The sequence below is a fragment of the Muscardinus avellanarius genome (assembly GCF_963383645.1).
Source record: "Muscardinus avellanarius genome assembly, chromosome: 1".
In the NCBI taxonomy this organism is placed as follows: Eukaryota; Metazoa; Chordata; class Mammalia; order Rodentia; family Gliridae; genus Muscardinus; species Muscardinus avellanarius.
The window spans coordinates 10,234,340-10,255,715 of NC_137786.1; the positions used below are offsets into that span (position 1 = coordinate 10,234,340).

The 21,376-nt window shown below is 40.7% G+C and overlaps 1 protein-coding gene across 2 annotated transcripts in view; it reads right to left on the reverse strand.

Moving 5' to 3' along the window:
- Positions 1-20,827, reverse strand: part of CTNND2 (catenin delta 2) — a gene marked incomplete at both ends in the record, with an annotated part of 995,918 nt that extends 975,091 nt beyond the window's left edge. For both annotated transcript variants that reach the window (XM_080715500.1, XM_080715499.1), the window contains one exon: positions 20,791-20,827. In XM_080715500.1, coding sequence (XP_080571626.1) covers positions 20,791-20,827 — 37 coding nt within the window. The remainder of the gene's footprint in view (positions 1-20,790) is intronic.
- Between the last annotated feature and the right edge of the window lie 549 nt (positions 20,828-21,376).

Here is a 21,376-nt window from a genome sequence, read left to right on the forward strand (position 1 = left end):
CAACAGTGATTTTTACCTGTCTTCCTTAATTTTCCTCCACTGTCCTTTTTCTTCTAATTCCTTAAAATGAGCACTCAGCCCACTAGATTTTAGTGGTTCCTCTTTTCCAATATGTGCACTAAGTACTAGGAATTTTTCTTTATGTTCTTCACTAAACACAATGAGTTCTGCCCTTTGCTCTTTAATTAAAATTCAATTATAAACAGTTGCTAAAACTCATTATGATGACTCAAATTTAACTTTTAAAAGTAAACTTTTTGAATTATCATAATTCAAGCATATTAGGACACATATTTGATTTTTAAAATAAGCATCTTCGAAAGGTAAAGAAAAATGGTAAATGGTCAGTATTAGCAGTATTTGAATGTGTTTATAGATGGCCACTAATGGTAAGTAATCTATGGTTGGGCAATCTTTTATTTCATGTTACTGACTAAACTTCGGCTAGAAAACAGAGATTTAAAACAAATCCCTCAGCCAGGCGTGGTGGCGCACACTTGTAATCCCCGTGCTTGGGAGGCAGAGACAGGAGGATCGCACAGGTTGGAAGTCAGCCTCGCTGGCTTAAGAGACCCTGTTTCCTAATAAAAATATAAAATAGGTCTGGGAGTATAGCCCCAAGGTAGAAGGGTTCCATCCCCAGTACCACCAAAAGTAAAAAAATAAAAAATAAATAAAACAAATCCCTCATTTTCAATAGTAATCACCATGGTTGTCAGCATACCATCAAATTCTATTTTCCAGTATCACTTATCCTCAAGGCAAAAAAATATACAAGTATCACAAAAGCTAAAAGACTAATACTTGGCTTCATTTGAGAAGATGGGCTACAGTAAAAGGGAAAGGAGAATAAAATTTAAATTATAAGCACAGAATTTCATAAATCTACCCATAAATTCAACTAATAAGCAAAAATATTTAAGCACCAAAGTGTAGCAAGCAAAATCCTGAGACTTTCCTTATGGCAGAATTAAGTTAATGAATGTTGCACCCAATAAATGCAATGCAGAACACTATTCTCTTCTATTCAAGCTTTCTCCTTTTAAAACGCAGTAGAGAAGAGCTTACCAATTTTAATGTACACGTGCGGAAAACACAAACCAACAAATTTTAGAGAAAAAATCAGAGGCATACTGAGAAAAAGTTATTGTATCTTTTCAGAATTGTCTATCACTTTATAGTTGATAAAACTACAGCAACGTGTATTGACCAAATTGTATAACACGTTTATATAAAGTCCATGTTGTTTAAAACCTCTATTATAAACAGTGCACGTTCTCCTTGATTCTGGTCCCTAAGGATCATCTTCTCTCTCGTCTTCGCTCTCTCTTTTCACCAATATGTGTTATGTTTTGTAAAAGTTTGCAAGCTTGTCTTGGGATGAGCTCCCCATATAAAAGGTCAGGCAAGGAAGGCAATGTTCAGAGGAGCCCAAGAAACAAACAGCCTTTGTAGTTCAGTCTCCATCTCATCCTGAGGCTAGATCAATGTTTAGAGAAAACAGGAAAGGCAAATGTCCAGCGGTATTCCAGAGCCCAGGTCTCAAACCGAGTACAACTGCATCAAAAACCCCCTCTAAAGCTTCTACAGCTGCAAAAGTGATGACAAGTTATTTCTAGAATCCCAAGCTGAAGTTTGCAGCTTAAGATTCACTGACCTCGAAATTCTGTGTCGACGTCTTTTCAGATTATCATTTCACACACCCCTTGCTGTTTCATGAATGTGATCAGTCACCCGTAGCCAAGATTTGCTCTTTTCCAGCCACACATCTGACCAGCCCATAATTCCTCAGATACCCACAGAGAAAAGCAGGATGGGGGAGAAAGAAGCAAGCGGAGGTGGGAGCGGCGGAAAGACGGGGCCTCCCTGGAGTTTCACTGCTAGCCAGGATGTCTCAAATTAATAACATTTTTCATTTTCTGCCTCCACAATTACGCTGGAAGCTTTTTCTGGGGCTCTTCAAGGCCTCCTTGCTCTTGGATCGCCTCTGCCAGCTCCAGCCGCCCCACATGGCAGAGCTGCCTGCAGAGCAGCCATGGTTGCCATGGAGATGGTACCCACATGGCAGAGAGAGGGTGAGGCAGATGCCAAGTGGAGCAGCGCCACAGGACTGCAGCACCACCGCTCTCCGGGCCCTAGGAGGGATGCATCGGCTGGCAGGGGAGTTGGAAACAGGGCGGGAGGGCGAAGACAGAGTAAGATGAGAGAGACATTTAAAATTGGCAAGTCTCCTGATAGGATTCACTCTGTAGACCAAAATGAAACAAAAATCAGGTCTTCAGCTTTATTCAAAAACTGTGTGTATGAGTGTCTTGTATATAAGTATGTATTAAAACTTTTCTCTATCTTCTCCTAGCATCTGGGAATAGTATTTCTTGAAAATAAGCACAATGGCTTTGGACCACACTAATATTTTATCTGACAACATTATTGTACCATAGAATATATTCTACCTATTAATATTCTATAAGGAATACATATTTCTATGCATCTATATATTCTCTGTAGTCATAATATAGAATAATTCACAACATAGAATATGTTCATAATATAGAATAGGATCCAGACGTTTTATAATTAGGTCTTGTCATTCATTTTTTTCTTAATTTTGTACAAAAATCTGAGTTTCTATTTTATATACAGAAATTCCAAAATAACGTGTGTTTTACGTATGAAAGCTATAGGTTCATAAAAAGTAACTAAGTCTTAGAGTTAAAAAATCTCTAAGTCATTCAGCTCTCAAAGATACCAGTTTTCTAAATAATATTTTTAGAGTTGCTCACCAGTGTCCCTGTTCTCATCCTTGGGGGATGGCTGGGCATCCCTCTCCTTCATAAGTTGGGCATGATGGGATATGACTAAGAGTTAAAGACTTGGTCTTACACATCCTTTCCCTACCTCAGTGGTCATGGAAGACTTACTGAGATGGAGGTCCCATTGTTCTGTTGCCCCATTGATTAGGATTGAACATATCTCCCTCTCCATTTCTCTTTTTTTTTTTTTTTTTTTTGGTGGTACAGGAGTTCCTGGAAATCCTTCTACCCCCAAGCTACACTTGCAGACCCATTTTTATACTTTTTTTTAAAATTTGGAAACAGGGTCTCTTAAGCCAAGCGCGGCTGGCTTCGAACCTGCGCAATCCTCCTGTCCCCGCCTCCCAAGGGCGGGGATTACAAGCGTGTGCCACCACACCCTCTCCATCGCTTGAAAGTTTATGCTGAAAATGAATTCTAACCTCATTTAGAATAATCATGGGTCATTTTAAAGTGAAAAAAGTCAAAACGTAAAAGATAGTCTCATAAAAATAGTCGAGCATTACATTCTTTCATTAATTTCCTCCTCCTCTGACGTTTAAAGGGCAAAGTTACAACTCACAACTGTGCTAAAAACCCAGGAAAGAGAATTGCTGTTGAAGATAAGAAGAGCATTGCTTGTGGCACAGTGCCTGCCTGCACTCCGCTCCCCAGGGCCAAGTATGCCAGCCCTGAGTTCTTTAAGCTGCTCAGGGACTTAAGTTAATTCTTTCCAGCCATGCCAACCTTAATCCAATCAATGGTTTCCCCCAATGCCTAAGAATTGGCACATCTCCCTTAGTATTTGAAAATACAATCAAATTTGAGATTCTTCATTGTTAATACACAAAATGGAGAATTTCAGGGGGGAGGGGCATAAATATTCTTTTTAGATTTTTCTTTGGTTCCCTAAATAAGGAGAATAAAACTCATGATATTGAAATTGCCGTTTCTGTAGATCAGAGATGGTAATATATCAGGGATTTTACATAGCCATAACTAACATTCTCAGCAGCAACAGAGTGATGCGATGTGGGCTTGGGTGCATATTTTTCAAATGCCCAGAAGAACTCTTAAAGAGAAACCTTTTGGAGGCATAGAATACCTCCAAAATAACTGGCAAACAATGATTCTGTAAGACTCAGAGACAAAAGCAGAAAAAATTAGGTGGCACGTAGAATGTCAACAGGGCATTTGAAGACCTTGAGAAGTGGCAAGCATACCACCTGCCACCCTCCCCTGAGGCGGCCAGCCTCTGGCTCTTCTACCAAGGCCACACACCAAGTTACGGACCCCAGCGTGCTCTCCAAGACTGAACTCAGTCAGCAGATTTAAGACATGATTTACAGAGGCCAATTTAAGACAGTGATGATCAGATTCAAAATCTAAAGATGCATAAATATGTATGCATGAAATGTTCCAGGATGGAGGAAAAATCTCAGCGGAGCCAAAGAAAAGGGGAGGAGGAAGACTGAGGTTCATTAATGGAAATACTACCATCCACTATTGTACATATGCGGATGTACCAATGTCAGCCTCAATATTCTATATTGGAAAGGGGGGAATGGGGAGGCGAAGGGGGCTCCAAGTGCTTGTATGCATGCATGGCACTGTCAACATGATTTACATTATGATATGAGATATGATAAAAACACATTTGAAAAAATCAAATGGCCATGACCATTTAAACATCAAAGGATAACCACCTCAAAATGCACTTGCTAGGTGAGAGGAACCCATCACTCTAATGGTGCATTTGATAACTTCAAGCATTTTCAATGTTCAGTTTTTATCTCAAACACAATTCACTGAAGGCATAGCTCACTTAAATAAAACAGGATTCTGGAATAGTGTAGTCCAAACAAAAGATATTAAAATTTATAAAAGCAAATATTTCACTTTATATTAACTCTGAATTACAGATATTTCCTCTATGAGATGAAATAAAAGAAAACATAAAACTACTGAAATTTCAGTCTTGAAGTCACATAATTAGGTTCTAACATTTTATTATGTGATAGTTACAAAAAATTCCATATCCCAAACACATTAACATTTATTCTTTATAAAAGACATTATAATGTATTGAACATATATCCATCAGAGCCTTATCTCCAGATTAGAATTTTGGATAATGTTATAGTAGTTTAAGATAATTGACTTTTCTTTTAGTTGAAAATATTCCAAATCATATATAGTATTTCCAATTTAAATGCAATGGGAAATATACATTCACTTTGGCAATAAATCTACTTTTCATAACTATCTATGTTAACTACTTCCAGTTTTTCCATTAGTTTGCCATCATTTTATTTTCACATTCTCCTAAGACCATATCTTAAAAATTAGCTTGAAATTTTTTTCATCTAAATTAACAATTCCCTGTGTTTCAAAGTCCAATACTTTTCTGAAATGATGGTTATTGTACCACGAACATAAACATGGCACAGATCTATGTTTTGTTTCTAAAAGTATGTTTAGCATCATCCAGCAGCAAAATACCTGGCATATTCATATTCAATTTATTATGAAATAATCGGCCTTTGAGAAACAACCTGCTATATTTGGGTATGCCATAAAATACATGGTAGCTGACTTAATAGGCGAAAGCCTTCTATTAGATTTTCACATGTAGATGCAGGCAGCTGCTGCTAATTCTCATATGGATCTCTCATATCCATTGAATGATAGATTATTTGTCTCCTAACTTGTCTTCTCATTCAACATCAAGCAATGATATGATTCAACGACTACCATATATTAAAAATATGCCCTAAATAAGGTCTTTCTCTAGAAGTCAGGCCTGCAGTTAATGCGTATGAGTTCCATTTGGGCTCTATCGGTATAGAATCCATCCTAAAGTCATCTCAATGGCAAACCTTCAAGGAAGTCCCATTGGAATGAAGGGACCCATGAAAACAACCTCCTAAGGCAAATGAGTAAGATGACTTCTAGTTTGCACATGTGTTATAAAGGAGCTAAAGCCACATTTCTCAGGAGAGAAACTTCTACTTAAGCAGCATGAGCAGGAGAGATAAAAAGACAAAGTACTAAGAGTTTAATAAACCAGGGAGGCAGAGAAAAAAGCTGAGATACAACATGAAGGGGATGTAATTTTACTTATTGTCACTGCTAGGGTTATAGTCAAAGGCAAGATGGAGGTGGACTGGAAGAATCCTTCCATCAGCTTTGGGAATGATGAGCCACAGGAGGCAGAATGAAGGCAGGTAGCCCCCAGGAACTTGCTATAGAAATTTGGGTGAAAGACGAGGTGACATGGGTCAACGGTTTAATAAAAAGTGAGGGTAACGAGAAGTAGATATGCCACCAAGGTGAGGAGCATCCATGCCATTTTGAAAAGCCATGTAAAAAGTAACTTGGAGGTACCACAATAAAAAATATGGACATGTGTATCTAGGTGCTTTTTATAGCACATTGTTCAATGTTGCCTCCTATATTTAATAAATCAAAGCTAAATGCTTGGAGTGAACTGAAGAGTTATTCCAAATAGTTCCAAGATTGACCCTATGGTATCCACTGGAAATTTTCATTTGTGGATGGAATAATTCAATACCAATATCGTCAAAATTTGCCTTAGGGGTTGGTTTTGCCTTGGCATCTCTGTAAAGAATGACAAGTTCCCCCAAGCCCAGATTCATATGATGACGTCATAACTTTTGAAATGATGATACTTGGAGATAGGCCCTTTCAGAAGTAAGTCAAGTTATATACGTTTATGAGAGGGAGGCCCCCATGGTGGAATGCACAGCCTTAGAAGGAAAGAGAGAAATCCATGGAGGGCCACATGAGGACACCTTAGAAGGCAGCCATCTGCCCACCAGGAAGAGCCCTCACTTGCTGCAACTAATCCTATGACAGTCATCTAGATTTTCCAGCCCCCATAACTATGAAAAATAAGTATCTGTTGGTGAAGCCACCATTCTGTGGTATTTTATTAAGACGTCCGGAGCTGACTAAGATTGTCTCTTATAGTGCTATGATTTAGTGAAGTCCTCCCAAAGCCAGGTCGCCCTATCCCAACACGAATGTCTCTGGGCGTGTCTTCCTGGACTTCTGTGGTCTGGGACACACACAGTATGTGGTAGAGTCTAGATTTGGGTATGATTATGCCATTCAGTACCATAGTCAATTACCCATGCAGCGCTACAATCTACAGATGCGTCATCAAAATGCTCTACCATCTTCTGGCAACTGGTGAGGCGTTTCACGAATTCCTCTGACATGATTTGCTCTGTAATGTCTCACACCTAAAAACTGCAAATCTGAAGTTTTATATTGTCTCTCTAATTTTAAACCAGTGTGTTCATACACCTTCACTTCTTAATATGATGATGTTAAAATTTTCCACATGCCAAAGTCTCACTAAAAAAATGTTGAGTGGCATGTGCATATTTAAAAATGTCCAGCCCACACTAAGAGTTCTTCTCAGTGCCTCATAACGGACATAGAAGTAGCCCTACCATTTTTTTTTTTTTTTTTGCATACTGAGGATGAAACCTAGGGTCATTCTACCTCTGAGCTACACCCCTTGCCCTATTTTTTATTCTTCATTTTTCTGAAGCGGGGTCTCACTCAGTGGCAGACGGCCTCACTAAGTAGCTGAGGCTGTCCATGAACAACGATCCTCTGGTCTCAGCCTCTCTAATGATGGGATTACAAGCATGAGCCACCACGCCCCAGCACTACCTCTTGCCAAATGATCGGCAATATCTATTTTCAATGATAGGTCTGCAATAAATATACAGGTAACAATTTTTTACTTATATGTAAACTATTCAGCAGAAAAACTGAAACCAATTCTGTCATATCAGCAGATATTTAAGTAAAAATATACATATTAAAGCCAGGTGTGGTGGTGCACGCTTGTAACCCCATTACTTGAGAGGCTGAGACAGGAGGATTGTGCAGGTTCGAAGCCAGCCTCAGCTACTCAGTGAGGCTCTCAGCAACTTAGTGAGACCCTGTTTCCAAATAAATAGGGCTGGGAGTATAGCCCGGATGTAGAAGGCCCCTGGGTTCCATCCCCAGTACCACACACACACACACTCACAAACACACATGCACACATATAATATTATGCATAAACTCCAGCAAATAAAGTAAAACATTTTTCTTATACTTTGCATAACAATTTTCTCTGAACACTAAGAAGGAAAAAGAGAGCTAACGATCAACAAACACAATTTTAAGTATAAAGGATATCGAGAGGAAATAACTCTCAGCATTAGACAGCATCTTTTCTAGGTCTGAGCTGAAAAACCTAGAGAGTCAACAAGTCCCGGCCCACCCCATGCCAATTAGCTAGAATGATACCCAACTGTAAGGAGGAGAACGCGCTTGACTATCAGATGCGCATCACCCCCAGGTGATCTGAGAATCAGACAGCAGGATGAGATCAACTGGTCCAAAAATCTGTTACATTGCTTTGAATTAGTATCCTCACTTGCAAGAGCTATAATACAAGAAGCTGGTTTAAGACTAATATGCTAAAAGTCAAAGGAAATGCTTTGCTTATATTTCTTCCCACACCCTGTTCAGCTCAAGACAGTACTTTCTAGGTCTCTGTTACCCGAGCACCCACTGGCATGGTCATACCTGCTCTTCTGCAGGTAAAACTGAGCGACTGCCAGACACACAGTTTGTCAGGCCATGAGGGATCCACATATAGTCATCTGATTGTACTGTGTAAACATACGTGTTTGTGTTTAGGACTGAAAAACCTGGACTCCTAACCACAATTAATACATTTTGAGAGAGAAAGCACACAGAGAAAAAGAATTATTTCGGAGAGGTGATGGGAAACAAGGCCGCACAGTCACCTGAGTGAGAAATCCGGCTTTGAAAAGGATGGAGGTGCCTATGATTCACCCAGGAGAAAGAGCTAAACTGCTCAGAAGGGGACAAATTTCCTAGCTCTGGAGAAACACGCTCAGAACATGTTGTTTGCTACTCTTTATAACTTCTTGCTTTCTCAAAAACTGTATTCTGACCAGTTTGTTGAATGCATAGTAAATCAATGACCTATTGATCAGCCCATTCTAAAAAAAATCTTTTGCAAAAAAAAAAAATATATATATATATATATATATCTACTTGAAGCTCGCTGCTCCTTCCCGCTTCTTGAAATTCCTACTTTTTAGCAAGTGCTACCAAACCCCAGTCCCTAGCTCAGAGCTCACCAGAATGTACTCAGTCTTGTAGATCCACAGGAAAAATGTGTAGAGGAAGACGGGAGAGCCCGGAGTGTCAATTCCTGCAGCCATCCATCTTCTTGCCCCTTGTGTTAGCACTCTGCTTCTTTCTTGGGTTAACTGGTGCAAAGTAGAATCACCCCCTGGCCCCCTCAACTGCACAAACAGGAAGGATGGTGTCACTATAAACGTCATCACACGACGTTCCCTGAACTGCAGAAAGACCTTATATTATTGAAAGTAAAATGGACTACATCTATAATTTCTATAAGAAGCAAGCCAATCGGTGATTAGCATTTCCTCTCTTAATACTTACGGTCTTGCTACTCACTCAATAGCATACTTAATGTAGAATTTTATTTTATTCTTTTTTGTGGTACTGAGGATGAAACCCAGGGGCTTTCTAACTCCGGGCTGTACTTCCACACCTATTTTATACTTTATTTGGAAACAGGGTCTCACTAAGTTGCTGAGAGCCTCACTCAGGAGCTGAGGCTGACTTCGAACCTGTGCGATCCTCCTGCCTCAGCCTCTCAAGCGTTGGGATTACAAGCACGCGCCACCACGCCTGGCTTTCAATGTAGAATTTTAACTTTCCTTTTTTATACTTCCTTCAAAAGTTTGGAGAACATAGAACAAATTGAATTTTTGCAACTTACACATGATATCTTCCTATTGGCAGGCTATAGTTGGAGTGATAAGAAATCTCTGCAATTTTATTCAAAGTATTTAAGGAAATATGCTAAAAAAAATGGAAGCCAACTATGGTTCACACTTCTAAAACAGTTCTGATAAAGCCTTGTAGGTGCTAGACTCAGCAGCCCACCAGGAAAGAAAAGAATATTCTGGAGGCATCTCTACAAACTTCACTCTCGAAGAGAAAGAGAGCTACTTGCTACCCTACCCCACTCCCTCTTTAAACAGCAGCAGCTAGCTGGGCAAAAGGAATAAAATACAGGGAATTTTTTTGAGCCAATTTGACATAACTTACAAGTTTTTAAGTATAAAGAAAATTTTTAAAAAATATTTCCACTGATGGGGAGAGGAGAGGCCTTCCTGGGCACAAAAAACAACAGCACAAAATGTAGCAATATCTTTACAACCATTAAAAATTTGGCATTTTAGAGCTGGGCATGGTGGTGCACACTTGTAATCCCAACACTTGGGAGGCTGAGACATTAGGATCACATAAGTTTGAATCCAGCTTCAACTACTGAGTGAGGCTCTCAGCAACTTAGTGAGGCCCTGTTTGCAAATCAAGTTTAAACTAGGTCTGGGAGTGTAGCCGGAGATAGAAAAGTCCATTGGGTCCACCCCCAGTACCACAAAAAGAAAACTGGCATTTTATAATCCTATCCGTAATGGAGTTCACAGATTCAGTTGTAGAGGCAAGAAAATCATTTGACTTTAACTTATATTTTAAAAACTCCCTATTTTAGATATAATCCAAAGCTCCAACACATATATTTTTATGCTTAAAGGTTTATTACAGCCAGGCGTGGTGGCACACACTTGTAATCCCAGCATTTGGGAGGCTGAGACAGGAGGATCACAGTTCACAGACAGCCTCAGCTACTTGGTGAGGCCCTTTGCAACTCAGTGAGACCCTGTTTTAAAATAAAGAATTAAAAATAGGGCTGGGCCGGGCGTGGTGGCGCACTCCTGTTTTCCCCACGCTTGGGAGGCTGAGACAGGAGGATCGCGCAGGTTCGAAGCCAGCCACGTTGGCTTAAGAGACCCTGTTTCCAAATAAAAAATATAAAAGGTCTGGGAGTGTATCCCGGAGGTAGAAGGCTCCTGGGTTCCATCCCCAGGACCACAAAAAAAAAAAAAAATAGGGCTGGGGGTGCAGCTCGGATATAAAATGTCCCTGGACTCCATCCCCAGTACCAGACACAAAAAAAGGTTTATTATTTAATTACTTTCATTCCCATAGCATCTTCGCATGTATTATATCATGCTCACAAAACTCCTTGAGAGTTTTGATCTTAGCGAGAAAATAACAAATAGGCACAGATGCAAGGTCACAAGAAAAAGCAAATGCCAAGCATGATTTAGATTTCAGAACTCTGAATCCTAATCCATTGTTCCTTCCCAAGGGCCCCAAGTACCCAAAACGAATCCCAAGCAAACACACACAGCAGAGTCCATGGTTCTAGTCATGAAAGCTCAAACACAATGGTTGTTTCTACTGTTCAATAATAAATTTAAATGATTTTCAAGAATCATTTTTGACCAAAAAAAGAGGATGCGTATATCCCAAATGCTTAACTGACCACTGAGTGTGCATTCAGTTATTATCCTAGGATTTGAGGACCCATGATGCAATAGACAGATTACCGGCATAGTATGGGACTGGGGAGAAGTACCGTCCTATGTGACCCTGGAGAAAGGCACAAGTCCCTGGGTATAGGAACTGACTATGGAAAATGATGTATCTGTTGGCCTGAGAATCATGGTTCTAACTTACTGTTCCCAGTGAACTTGAATTCGAGAAACAGAACTCACCGTAGAGATGACCCAGTGAAGTGTCTGTATCATACCATGAAATATCTGTATCATGCCCAGAAACCATCCACCTGGGAGCCCAGGCCTCTTCATACAGAGGCCCCTGAGTTGGAACAGATGCCTGCTTATGCTTCATGTCATAAAATATGGCTGGAAATATAGAAAATTATTTTATATTTTTATTATTTCATCACAGTACAAATAGTTGATGTGTTTAAGTTCTCATGTCTAGGACGCTGTAAACTCTGCCGTGAATTTTGAGTACATTGGCGCTTGGCTCTTAATTTACTCTCAGGACAACCTGAACTCTCAGGATCGTTACTTCTCCCCAGTCAACACTGACGTTCAGTAGTAAGCCCCCCACTTGCTGAGCCCTTGGAACAATCAGATGGGGGGAAACTCAAGCTCTCGCCTCTACTATCTGTTCCAAGGTTATACTTACTCCTGAAACACACAATCAGTGAGAAATGAAAGGTTTCTCACTTCAGAAAAAGTGGATAAATGTAATCCCAACCTATAGAACTATGCTTCCAAAATAATATGTAATCAAATCAGGCATACACTATTAAGAAATGACAAAGGATGACATAATTCCTACAGAAAAAAACCATAAATCAATAGAAAAGAAATAACCAGACTAAATTAGAAATATGTAGAAGATATAAATAGGCAATTCATAGAATTAAAAGTGGACAACAGGATAATGAAACATTCAACCTTGGCAATATTCAGAAGGAAGCGAGTTACATTACAGGAAACACAATTTTCCCCTAAACAGTTGAAAAGGTATTTTTTTTCTGATTATAATACCCACTGTTGTTGAAATCATGGTAAAATTGGCCCATTCATGTCTGGCTAATAGAAACATAAAGTATAATATCTTTTCTTGAGGACACCTTAGCAACATGTAGCAACAGTGGTAAAAACATCCAGTTCCAGGAAGAAATCAAAAGCAAATAACCTGATAAAAAGAAGTCAGCAACCAGGATTCTAATCACAGCATCGAAAATACTGCCAAAAAATGAAAATACCATCAATCACCAAAAATATAGAGCTATTTAAGTAAATGATGTTACATAATGGCATGGGAGACAGACACTAAAAAATGAATACTAATTATAGGAGAAAGGCTGCCTTATATGTTAAAAAAGGTAACAAAATAGAATATGAGTAGTTATAAGAAAGTTATATTTAAATGTATATGGAATATCCCTTATGCCAAAATTAAGGTCATTTCTGGATACTGATAGGAGGCATGAACTTGAATTCCTTTTTATCATATTTCCAAATATTTAATGAAAACAAATTATGTTTAAAACAAAAATATTAATAAAACATTATTTGAAAAGGAGAAAAACACTTTACTAATACACTATGGAGTTCTAAATATAATACCAACTTTTTAAACCTACAAAATACACATCAAATTTAATAATAAAACATCTCAAAGCAAATATATAATACTATTTACAAAAATTCAAAGGTATAATTTTTCTGCATATTATGTAACATATGTTAACTATGATACATTTAGTGGTAAAATACTACACAAAAAGTTAAACAGTTGAAACCCTGCCATAAACACTGTGTTCTTGCATTTGTGTGTGTGTGGTGGGAGGGGGTATGTGTGCTGGGTATCATATTCAGCATAGCTTTTGGCCTTGATATTCTTTTTAGCCTTATATATCATGTATCATGAGTATTCCACCATTCCCCATAAAATTACTCTTTGAAAATAACACACACACACACACACACGCGCGTGTGTGTGTGTGTGTGTGTGTGTGTGTATTTGTAGTCTCTAGTTAAAAATGGTATACTATATCCATGCGTCTACAATGGGTTTTAAAGCATTATTCTTTTTCAAATCAACTTGAGTCTCACCAACAACCAGATCCATAGGATACCAGCTCAAACCTTCCCACCCAAACTACCATGCCTGGGTAAATGTGCCAAGATCTGTACTGACCTTAGACTTTGGGCACAGTCCTTCCTCTTCCTCACCCAGAATACTTAGAGTACCAAAGAACAAGCTTTCCACCAATGAGCACTGTATTGAGGATCTTTTTTTTTAATTTTCATTTCACTTTATTTTTTTTTTTGTGTGTGTGTGTGTGTGTGTGTTGTTAGGAATGGAACTCAGGGACCTTCTACCTCTAGACTACGTTCCCTAGATCTATTTTTTTTTATTTTATTTAGAAACAGGGTCTCAATGAGTTGCTGAGAGCCTCACTAAGTTTCTAAGTCTGGCTTCAAACCTGCAGTCCTCCTGTCTCCCAAGTACTCCCAAGTACTGGGATTATAAGTGTACACCATCACACATGGCTTTAGGATCTTTTATATTTGCACAATTGATTTGCTGCCAAAGGGGTTACTCTTACTGAAAACTAAATTATCCAGTATTGCTGAAGGTAATGACTGCTATATTTCTCTAATATGTTAAAGTCCAAATAAATATTTGATAGGGAAGTATAAAATTTATTTTAAGAAGCGGGCATTTGTAGGTTGAGTAATCATGCAGAAATTCAAAGAAAACACGGAGTCTATTAGAAAATGCAATTTTTTTCTTCTTTAGAAACTATGTCTATGATTACCACTATTAATACCGAAACATTAAACATCAGCCAAATTCTAATTATCTACAGTGAGGTAGAATATGCTACAGGTAATAGCTAGCCTGGGTCATCACTTATACATGGCTCAGAAAGTCAAATTTTGACACTGTCCTTTGATGCTCAGTTCTTACCACTTAGTACTCTGTAGTTAAAAAAATAACATGGAGAGTAGGGAAGAATTACTAAGGGCGAGTTATTTTAAAGTTAGCTATAGATAAATCAATTGAATTTCATGGATCATTCTCAATATAAATCAGTCAGGACATTGGACACTCCCCTGATAATTCCTGAGATCATCTCAAAATACCATGAAATATTTAAAGAGCTCAACTACTAAGTGAAGTACGGTGAAGCTACTCTATCCAGGAGTCTATCAACCAGAATTCTTTATAAGCCATGTCAATGGGGAACACTTCTTCCCTACTTCTGATATTTCCTTCCAGGTAAAGGGAACTTAATTAATGAAACACTTCTGGCCTCTCTCCAGCCTTTCACTTTCTCTGCCTCTGAAGAATAAAGGAGCAGCTTGTCTGGCTTCTTCCTTCTTTCTCTGGAGATCCCCTTGCCTGCAGAGAGCAAGGCTGGCCTCTACCAGCTTAGAGGCCGCTCTGTCCCTACGGTGAGAGAGGAGGGCAGGACCTAGGATGTCATTGAGCTGCCACATGAAGCTGTCTACTGAATGGTGGTCATTCCTTTATCTACCCTGCAGTATCCCAATTTGGTCAGAATGTGATCGAGGGAGCAGGAAGAAGTATTTATCTGGTTCCTTAAAAACATCAATGATCCACATCTATATACATTATATAGATTTTGAAGTAAAGATATACATTTCTATGATTTGTGCTGTTGCCTTCTTAAATGAGTAGAAGTAGTAAAATGAGCATATCAGATTATGAAGAGACCCCCCAGACCAAAATGATGAACTATAATCAACATGACAAAATGCATATTAACTAATACATATGTTTTAAATCAAACTTCTAATGACAGTTGTAATAATTATATGTATTAAATAACAACAAAAAACTACTAATAAGAAAGTTTATTTATTAATTTCTGTGATAGAATTAACTGTTTCCCATAATCTAATGCTGTAAACTGTCTCTTTTCATAAGTAACATGTTCATATCATTCGAAGTTGTTGAGTTTCTGACACATATTTATTTAGCCAAATGTAATTGGTTCACCTGCTTACTTTGATACAAAAACTGGAAAATTTTGTATTTTTAACATGTATCTTACTCTGGTAACATAATTGGCAGTTCCCACAACAAAACATAAATTTGAATATAAATAACCACATTTATTGTCAAAATGTTTTTCTGACAGAAGATAAATTAGTCCCATGTTACACAGGTCATATTCAATAACAAATTCCAAGATACATCAAAGTGTGATGATCTTAAAAATTATGTTGCTGGAGATCACAGTTTATATATCAAACTCCTCTGGGCTTGATGATGCCACAGAGATCTTTAAGCCTAGGGGAATCAGGTACCCCGCATCTCCCTGCACATCTAAGAGATCAAGAAGAAACTACCACTTATGTTTAAAAAGGTACCAATGCACACACTTTAGATTTTTTGATTTATGTTCTTTTTAAAATATTTTTTGTCAAGGAGTTGGTTTCAACTGGGGGGGATGTTCTCTTCATGTAATAATTTTTGCTGCCTGAGTTTGTTTTTTGGGGGGGAGGGGGATACTGAGGATAAAAGCCAGGGACATTCTAACTCTGAGCTACACCCCCAGCCTATTTTTTATTCTTCATTTTGAAACAGGGTCTCACTGAATTGCAAAGGGTCTCACTAAGTAGCTGAGGCTGTCAGTGAACCATGATCCCCCTGTCTCAGACTCCTAAATGCAGGGATTACAAGCATGCACCACCATGCCTGACTCTGAGTGTGTGTGTGTGTGTGTGTGTGTGTGTGTGTGTGTGTGTTTAAATCTTTGTCCCAAAAATGTTATGTTGGGATTCATACTCTGTGGCTCTAAATTGAGCAGATGTTTAATATTTGGCCTCATACTGCAATACTTATTAAACTGTCTACAAGACTCTTTGTGCTACATTAATCTTTGTAGAAAATTTGATCTTAATCAGGTGACTAATGTAACAGTTATATCAAAGTTTTGCAATTTCTAGCTATTAAGTTAAAATAATTTTTAAAGAATGGTGCTGGGGAGATATAATTTACTTCACTTTTAGCTTAAATGTTATATACTTCAATATGTAAAGGAATGGTATATCTCAGAATAGAAAATGTGTCATTTTATATGCAAATCTACACAGTATTACCAGTTGAGGAGACAGAATATCTATTTAATAACCTTTTTTAAGGAGGGTATAACCTTAGTAACACAAATATGAAATCAATAGCTTTAAATGTAAACATATCTCATATCTATACACATGTTTACAATTTGCATGCCTTTGCTACCTTCATCCTCTACTTTGATATATTTTGACTTATACCCATTGATAGTGGAAGAAACACGGTTGTCTGAGGATCACAAAAATGGTCGAGGATTCACAGCTTAGAGGGAAGAGAGATGTGATCCACTGAGAACTTGTGTTTACCCCCCATCTCCTTACCCACTGGAAGCAGAGGACATGATGGCGCACTGTAGAAACTCGTCTTCTAATAACTACTACTGCATATCAGAAACGTACTTCTCGAATAAGAGTCGAACCCTGCCCTACAACACATCTGTTTGTGTTTACATTCATTCGGAATACTGGAATATAGTAGAATATGTACTACGTAAGAACAGAACATAGCGAGTTTATTAGTTTGCAGATAATGCCAAGAGACACAGGTGAATGTCTGTATCCGATGAAAAGCTTCTAGGAAGCATTGTTTTGCTGATTTAGTCATTATTTCCAATTTGTCAAAAACTAATTGATACAAAGTATAACTTCAATATCCTAATAAAGCTAAGACATTTCCTACAAATCAATTAACCATGATACAGAGCTTGAAATTACTCTCAAGAGCTATGGGATAAGAAGATCAACCACCGGAGGTGTCAAAACTACACATTTTTGTTATAAGTTTGAACACTGAATAGACTAAAGTCACAGCATGATAAAATATTCTTGTGAGTTTCCTTCAGTATTGGAGGCACTGGTTGTGAATGTGATTGGATTCATTAAGCCCAACCAGGCAGTTTATTGACCAGTAGACTGGATGGGCAGACAATGTATAGAAACTATTTACCTATGACATGTGTAATGTTTTATAATAATATAAAAAGCTGCTGCAGCGGCATATGAACAGGTAAACTTGAAGCCAGCAACAATTATCATGAATTGTTGAACTTTTTACACACAGCAATGTAACCCCATCACAAAGTGATCAAAGTACTGGGTCCAAGGTACTGACCCTGGGAAAGTTAGCAATGTGGATGATGGAAACCATGATGGGGTCCAATGGGAGAATCTGACTCCAGAGTGGCTCTTGGACCTTTAGCCAAAATAAAAAATAGCCAGCAGTCTATATTTGGTCTTCATTGTCTGAGTTATGGCATGTGAGTTTAAGTACTTCCAACTAGGTGGGATCTTTTTAAAAATGAAAATTGTAATAGAAAGCATAATGGCATGGCCAGCTACCCATTGAAAAAGCAAAAAATAATGTTCACACAGAGAAACAAACACAAATAGGTGTGTTCATCTTCTGTGAATAATTTTGTGTGTGTGTGTGTGTGGTACTGGGAGTAGAACCCAGGGGGTTTTCTATCTTCGGGCTATTCTCTCAGACCTATTTTTATACTTTATTTGGAAACAGGGTCTCACTAAGTTGCTGAGAGCCTCACTAAGCAGCTGAGGCTGGCTTCGAACCTGTGCGATCCTCCTGTCTCAGCCTCCCAAGTGCTGGGATTACAAACCTGTGCCACCAGGGCTGGCTTCTGTGAATAATTATGAGGGGAAAAGAGAGACAACTTTTGGAAGTTTAAATGTAATACTTTGTGTCTTACTTTAATTGGCTTTTAACAACTAGATACATTGCCCCATGCAAAGCATGCCTGACTTTATAAATGAATTACAAAATTACTTTAGATATAACTTTGATGTCTCTTACATAAAGACAATTTGATGAAATTACTCTGCAAAATTTTCACCAATTCCACAAAAAATGCAAGGATATTAAAAGATAACTATGATAAAAACAACAAAATATAGCAAATTCTATAAAAATTTCAGAGGCACCACATGTTCAATTATATTCCCCAAGTAATATTATATTTGAGAATATCATAGCTCATTTTTAATTTCAGAGTCCATTATGAATGTGATATTATCCTTAGAAATTATTTAACAAAATTATAAATGGCATTTTCCAACTACTATCCTTTGAATTTCATTTTTTTTCCCTGATGAACCATTTTCCGGGGAGAAATAACTGGCCTTTCCTACTCTATTGTGAAAGATGTGAAGTGGATGGAAATACTATATAATTTGACAGTGCCTGATTTTTATTACAAACAATGAAAACATTAGTGACATCTCTAATGACTGGGTTATACAACAACACAAACGTACACCAAATTAAATAACTCCTCTGCACAGACTATGGCAATTTTATTAGAGCAACAACCTTACGCACTTATTACAATTGCCATTCAATCAGGTACTATCATCTTCAGCCCACAGTACAGCATAGAAGTACCATCTATACAAATCATGCAGCTTCTCTCGTGCTCATCAGCCACTCTCTGGATGCACACAGAGGTACAGAGCAATATCCGCTGGTCCTTTAAGAATCATCTTTAAAGCCAAAACACGACAGTCAAAAGGAAGAAAGAAGAGCAGGCAGAACTGCAATTTCTCCCTCACCGAATGCATCCTTTCCCAAGAAATCACATATTGAAACAATGCAAAGGGGCACAGCAGTGCGTGCAAAGTGCTCTTGGAAAGTTCTCCGAATGAATGAGAAGACGCTAAGCTAAAGCAATACTGGTAAAACTAAGCACAGTTTCCAGGTAACTCCAACCATAGAGACCCTAGTAGTCCTGCAATGCTGACTGGTTATTAGTATAATTACAGGCCTCCGGAATGTCAACATCTACGTCTGAATGCAATCATCTTCATTCAAGCCGGAGACCTTGCAAGCCACAAACCAGGGAGGGTAGCACTTAACATTTTTTTTTTCCTCAGCAATATTAACAATGGATCCTGTATGTGGCAGAGAGATGCTAGAGAAATTTCGGGCAGTTTTAAGCATCCAGTTAATAGCTGAAGATACACGCCCATGTCTCCATTACTTCTTCTACAGTGAGCCCCCCCAAACAAATTCATGCACAGATTCATCTCTGTATTCGGATATATGTTGTATGAAACATTTCTCCATGGGATTTTAGAAGTGTTACAGCTCCGAAGCCTTTTCCTTATGTAGGTGAATGCCCACCAACAAACCAACTCCACTGCCACGGGTAAAATGATGTACAATAAGGTAGTTTCAGCAACCACCCCATCTCCACAGAAGTCACTGCAGCAAATGCCCAGAACCTTAAATATCCGTCACATCATCCTAAAAGTGAAAGTCCGTGCCTGTCAGGTCTGATGTTCTCTTTCCAACACACCTCCTCTCTAAGCCCACATATTTGCTGAGAACATTCGGCATGTTCATAATACCTTACAGAGCCAAAGATGAGCTGGTCCTTTTAAACGACAGAAACATCTCGCAAGCACAGACTGCTCCTCTTCCTCATCTTCCGCCCCTTCATCACCCCCATAGCCACAGCGAAGCACAACTTTGGGCATCAGGGAGTAACTGCTCTTTGTGGGAAACCGCACAGGGCACGCACCCCCCCCCAAAAAAAAAAAATCTCCAAACCTATTTCCCTACCGCCCAGACCACCACCTTTCCAGTGACTTAATTCTGAGTGGAGCGGCTCAGACCTGCCGAGGAGCAATCGATGGAAACACATTACACACCAGAAGAGGAAGGAGGTCGGGGTGTGTGGTGGTGGTGGTGGTGGGGGGGTGAGCAAAGCAGCTTTGCTTTCAGCCATTAATTACGAATCACCCAAATATCGCGTCGCACATCTCCCATGCACACACAGATGTCCAAACCTGCGTTTCAGGCGGCGCTTCCCAGAGCCTCCCTATCTATTGTCAAAACGCAGGAGCCCCGGAAACCTGTGAATGGAGCTGAAAACCCGTCCACGGAAACCGCTAAATATAGACCAGAGGGTCTTTGGGTCTGGCCGGCAGCGCCGACAGGAGAAAAGGCCGGGGACGCAGACCACTCAGTCTTTCCATTTTGTGCTCAGCCAAACATCGTCATGACATTGAGCATAAGGGCAGGGGACCGGAGGGAAGCCCTCCCCGCCCCCACCCGTCTTCTCCGGCACCTCGGGCACGTCATGAATGCCACGGGTCTCTTCTGGAGGGTGGCGGGAGCGGCATTGTCGGCGGTGCCCTAGATTCGCCTCCTCCGGGGGGCCGCGCGCGGGGACGGGGACCGCTCCCAGGGAGGCACTGACCCGAGCCCGCGCCGGCGCGGCCGTCCTCCGAGCTCCGAGCCGGGACCCGCGCGATCGCGGTCCTCCGCGGTCCTCCCCGCCGCCCGCCGGCCCGGAGCCGAGGACCGGCCCCCGCGGGCGCCGCGGAGGGGGCGGAGGGGGAGGCTGCGCCCGCCGCGGCCGCCCCGCAAAGGCACTCACCCCGCGGCGCGGCGCCCGGCGGCTTCCTGGAGAACATGCACCCGCCGCCCGAGACGGCTCCGGGCCGGGGGGGCCGTGCGCGCCGCCGCCCGCTTCAGGGCAAGGTCAGGACCTGGCCCGGCTGCAGCAGCATCCCCCGCTTTGTTGTCGAGCGCGGCGCGGGACCCGGGGTGCGGGCGGGATGGGGCGAGAGGCGGCTCCGCCGCCCCGAGCGCGGCGCCCGCAGCGCCCCCTGCCCGGCTCCGCGGGCTGCGAGCGCCCCCGCCGCCGGCGCCCCGCGCTCCCGGCTGCGCCCGCACCTGCGCCGCGCCGCCCAGGGCGAGGCTCCTCCCGCGGCCGCCCGCGAAGCCTCGGCGCCGGCTCGGGCGCCCGGCGAGTGAGCGAGCGTCCGCCCCGCCGCCGCCGCCGGCCCGGGCGCCGAGCATGCCCAGTGCCGCCGCCGGGGCCGCGCTCGCCGCCGTTCCACTTCTCCTGGTTTTCGCGGCAGCAGCCGCCGCCGCCGCAGAGGGGAGGAGGCCGCGCGGGTTGGGAGAGGGAGAGCCTCCCGGGGAAGGCGCACCCCGGACTTGGGCCGAGAGGATGCTCG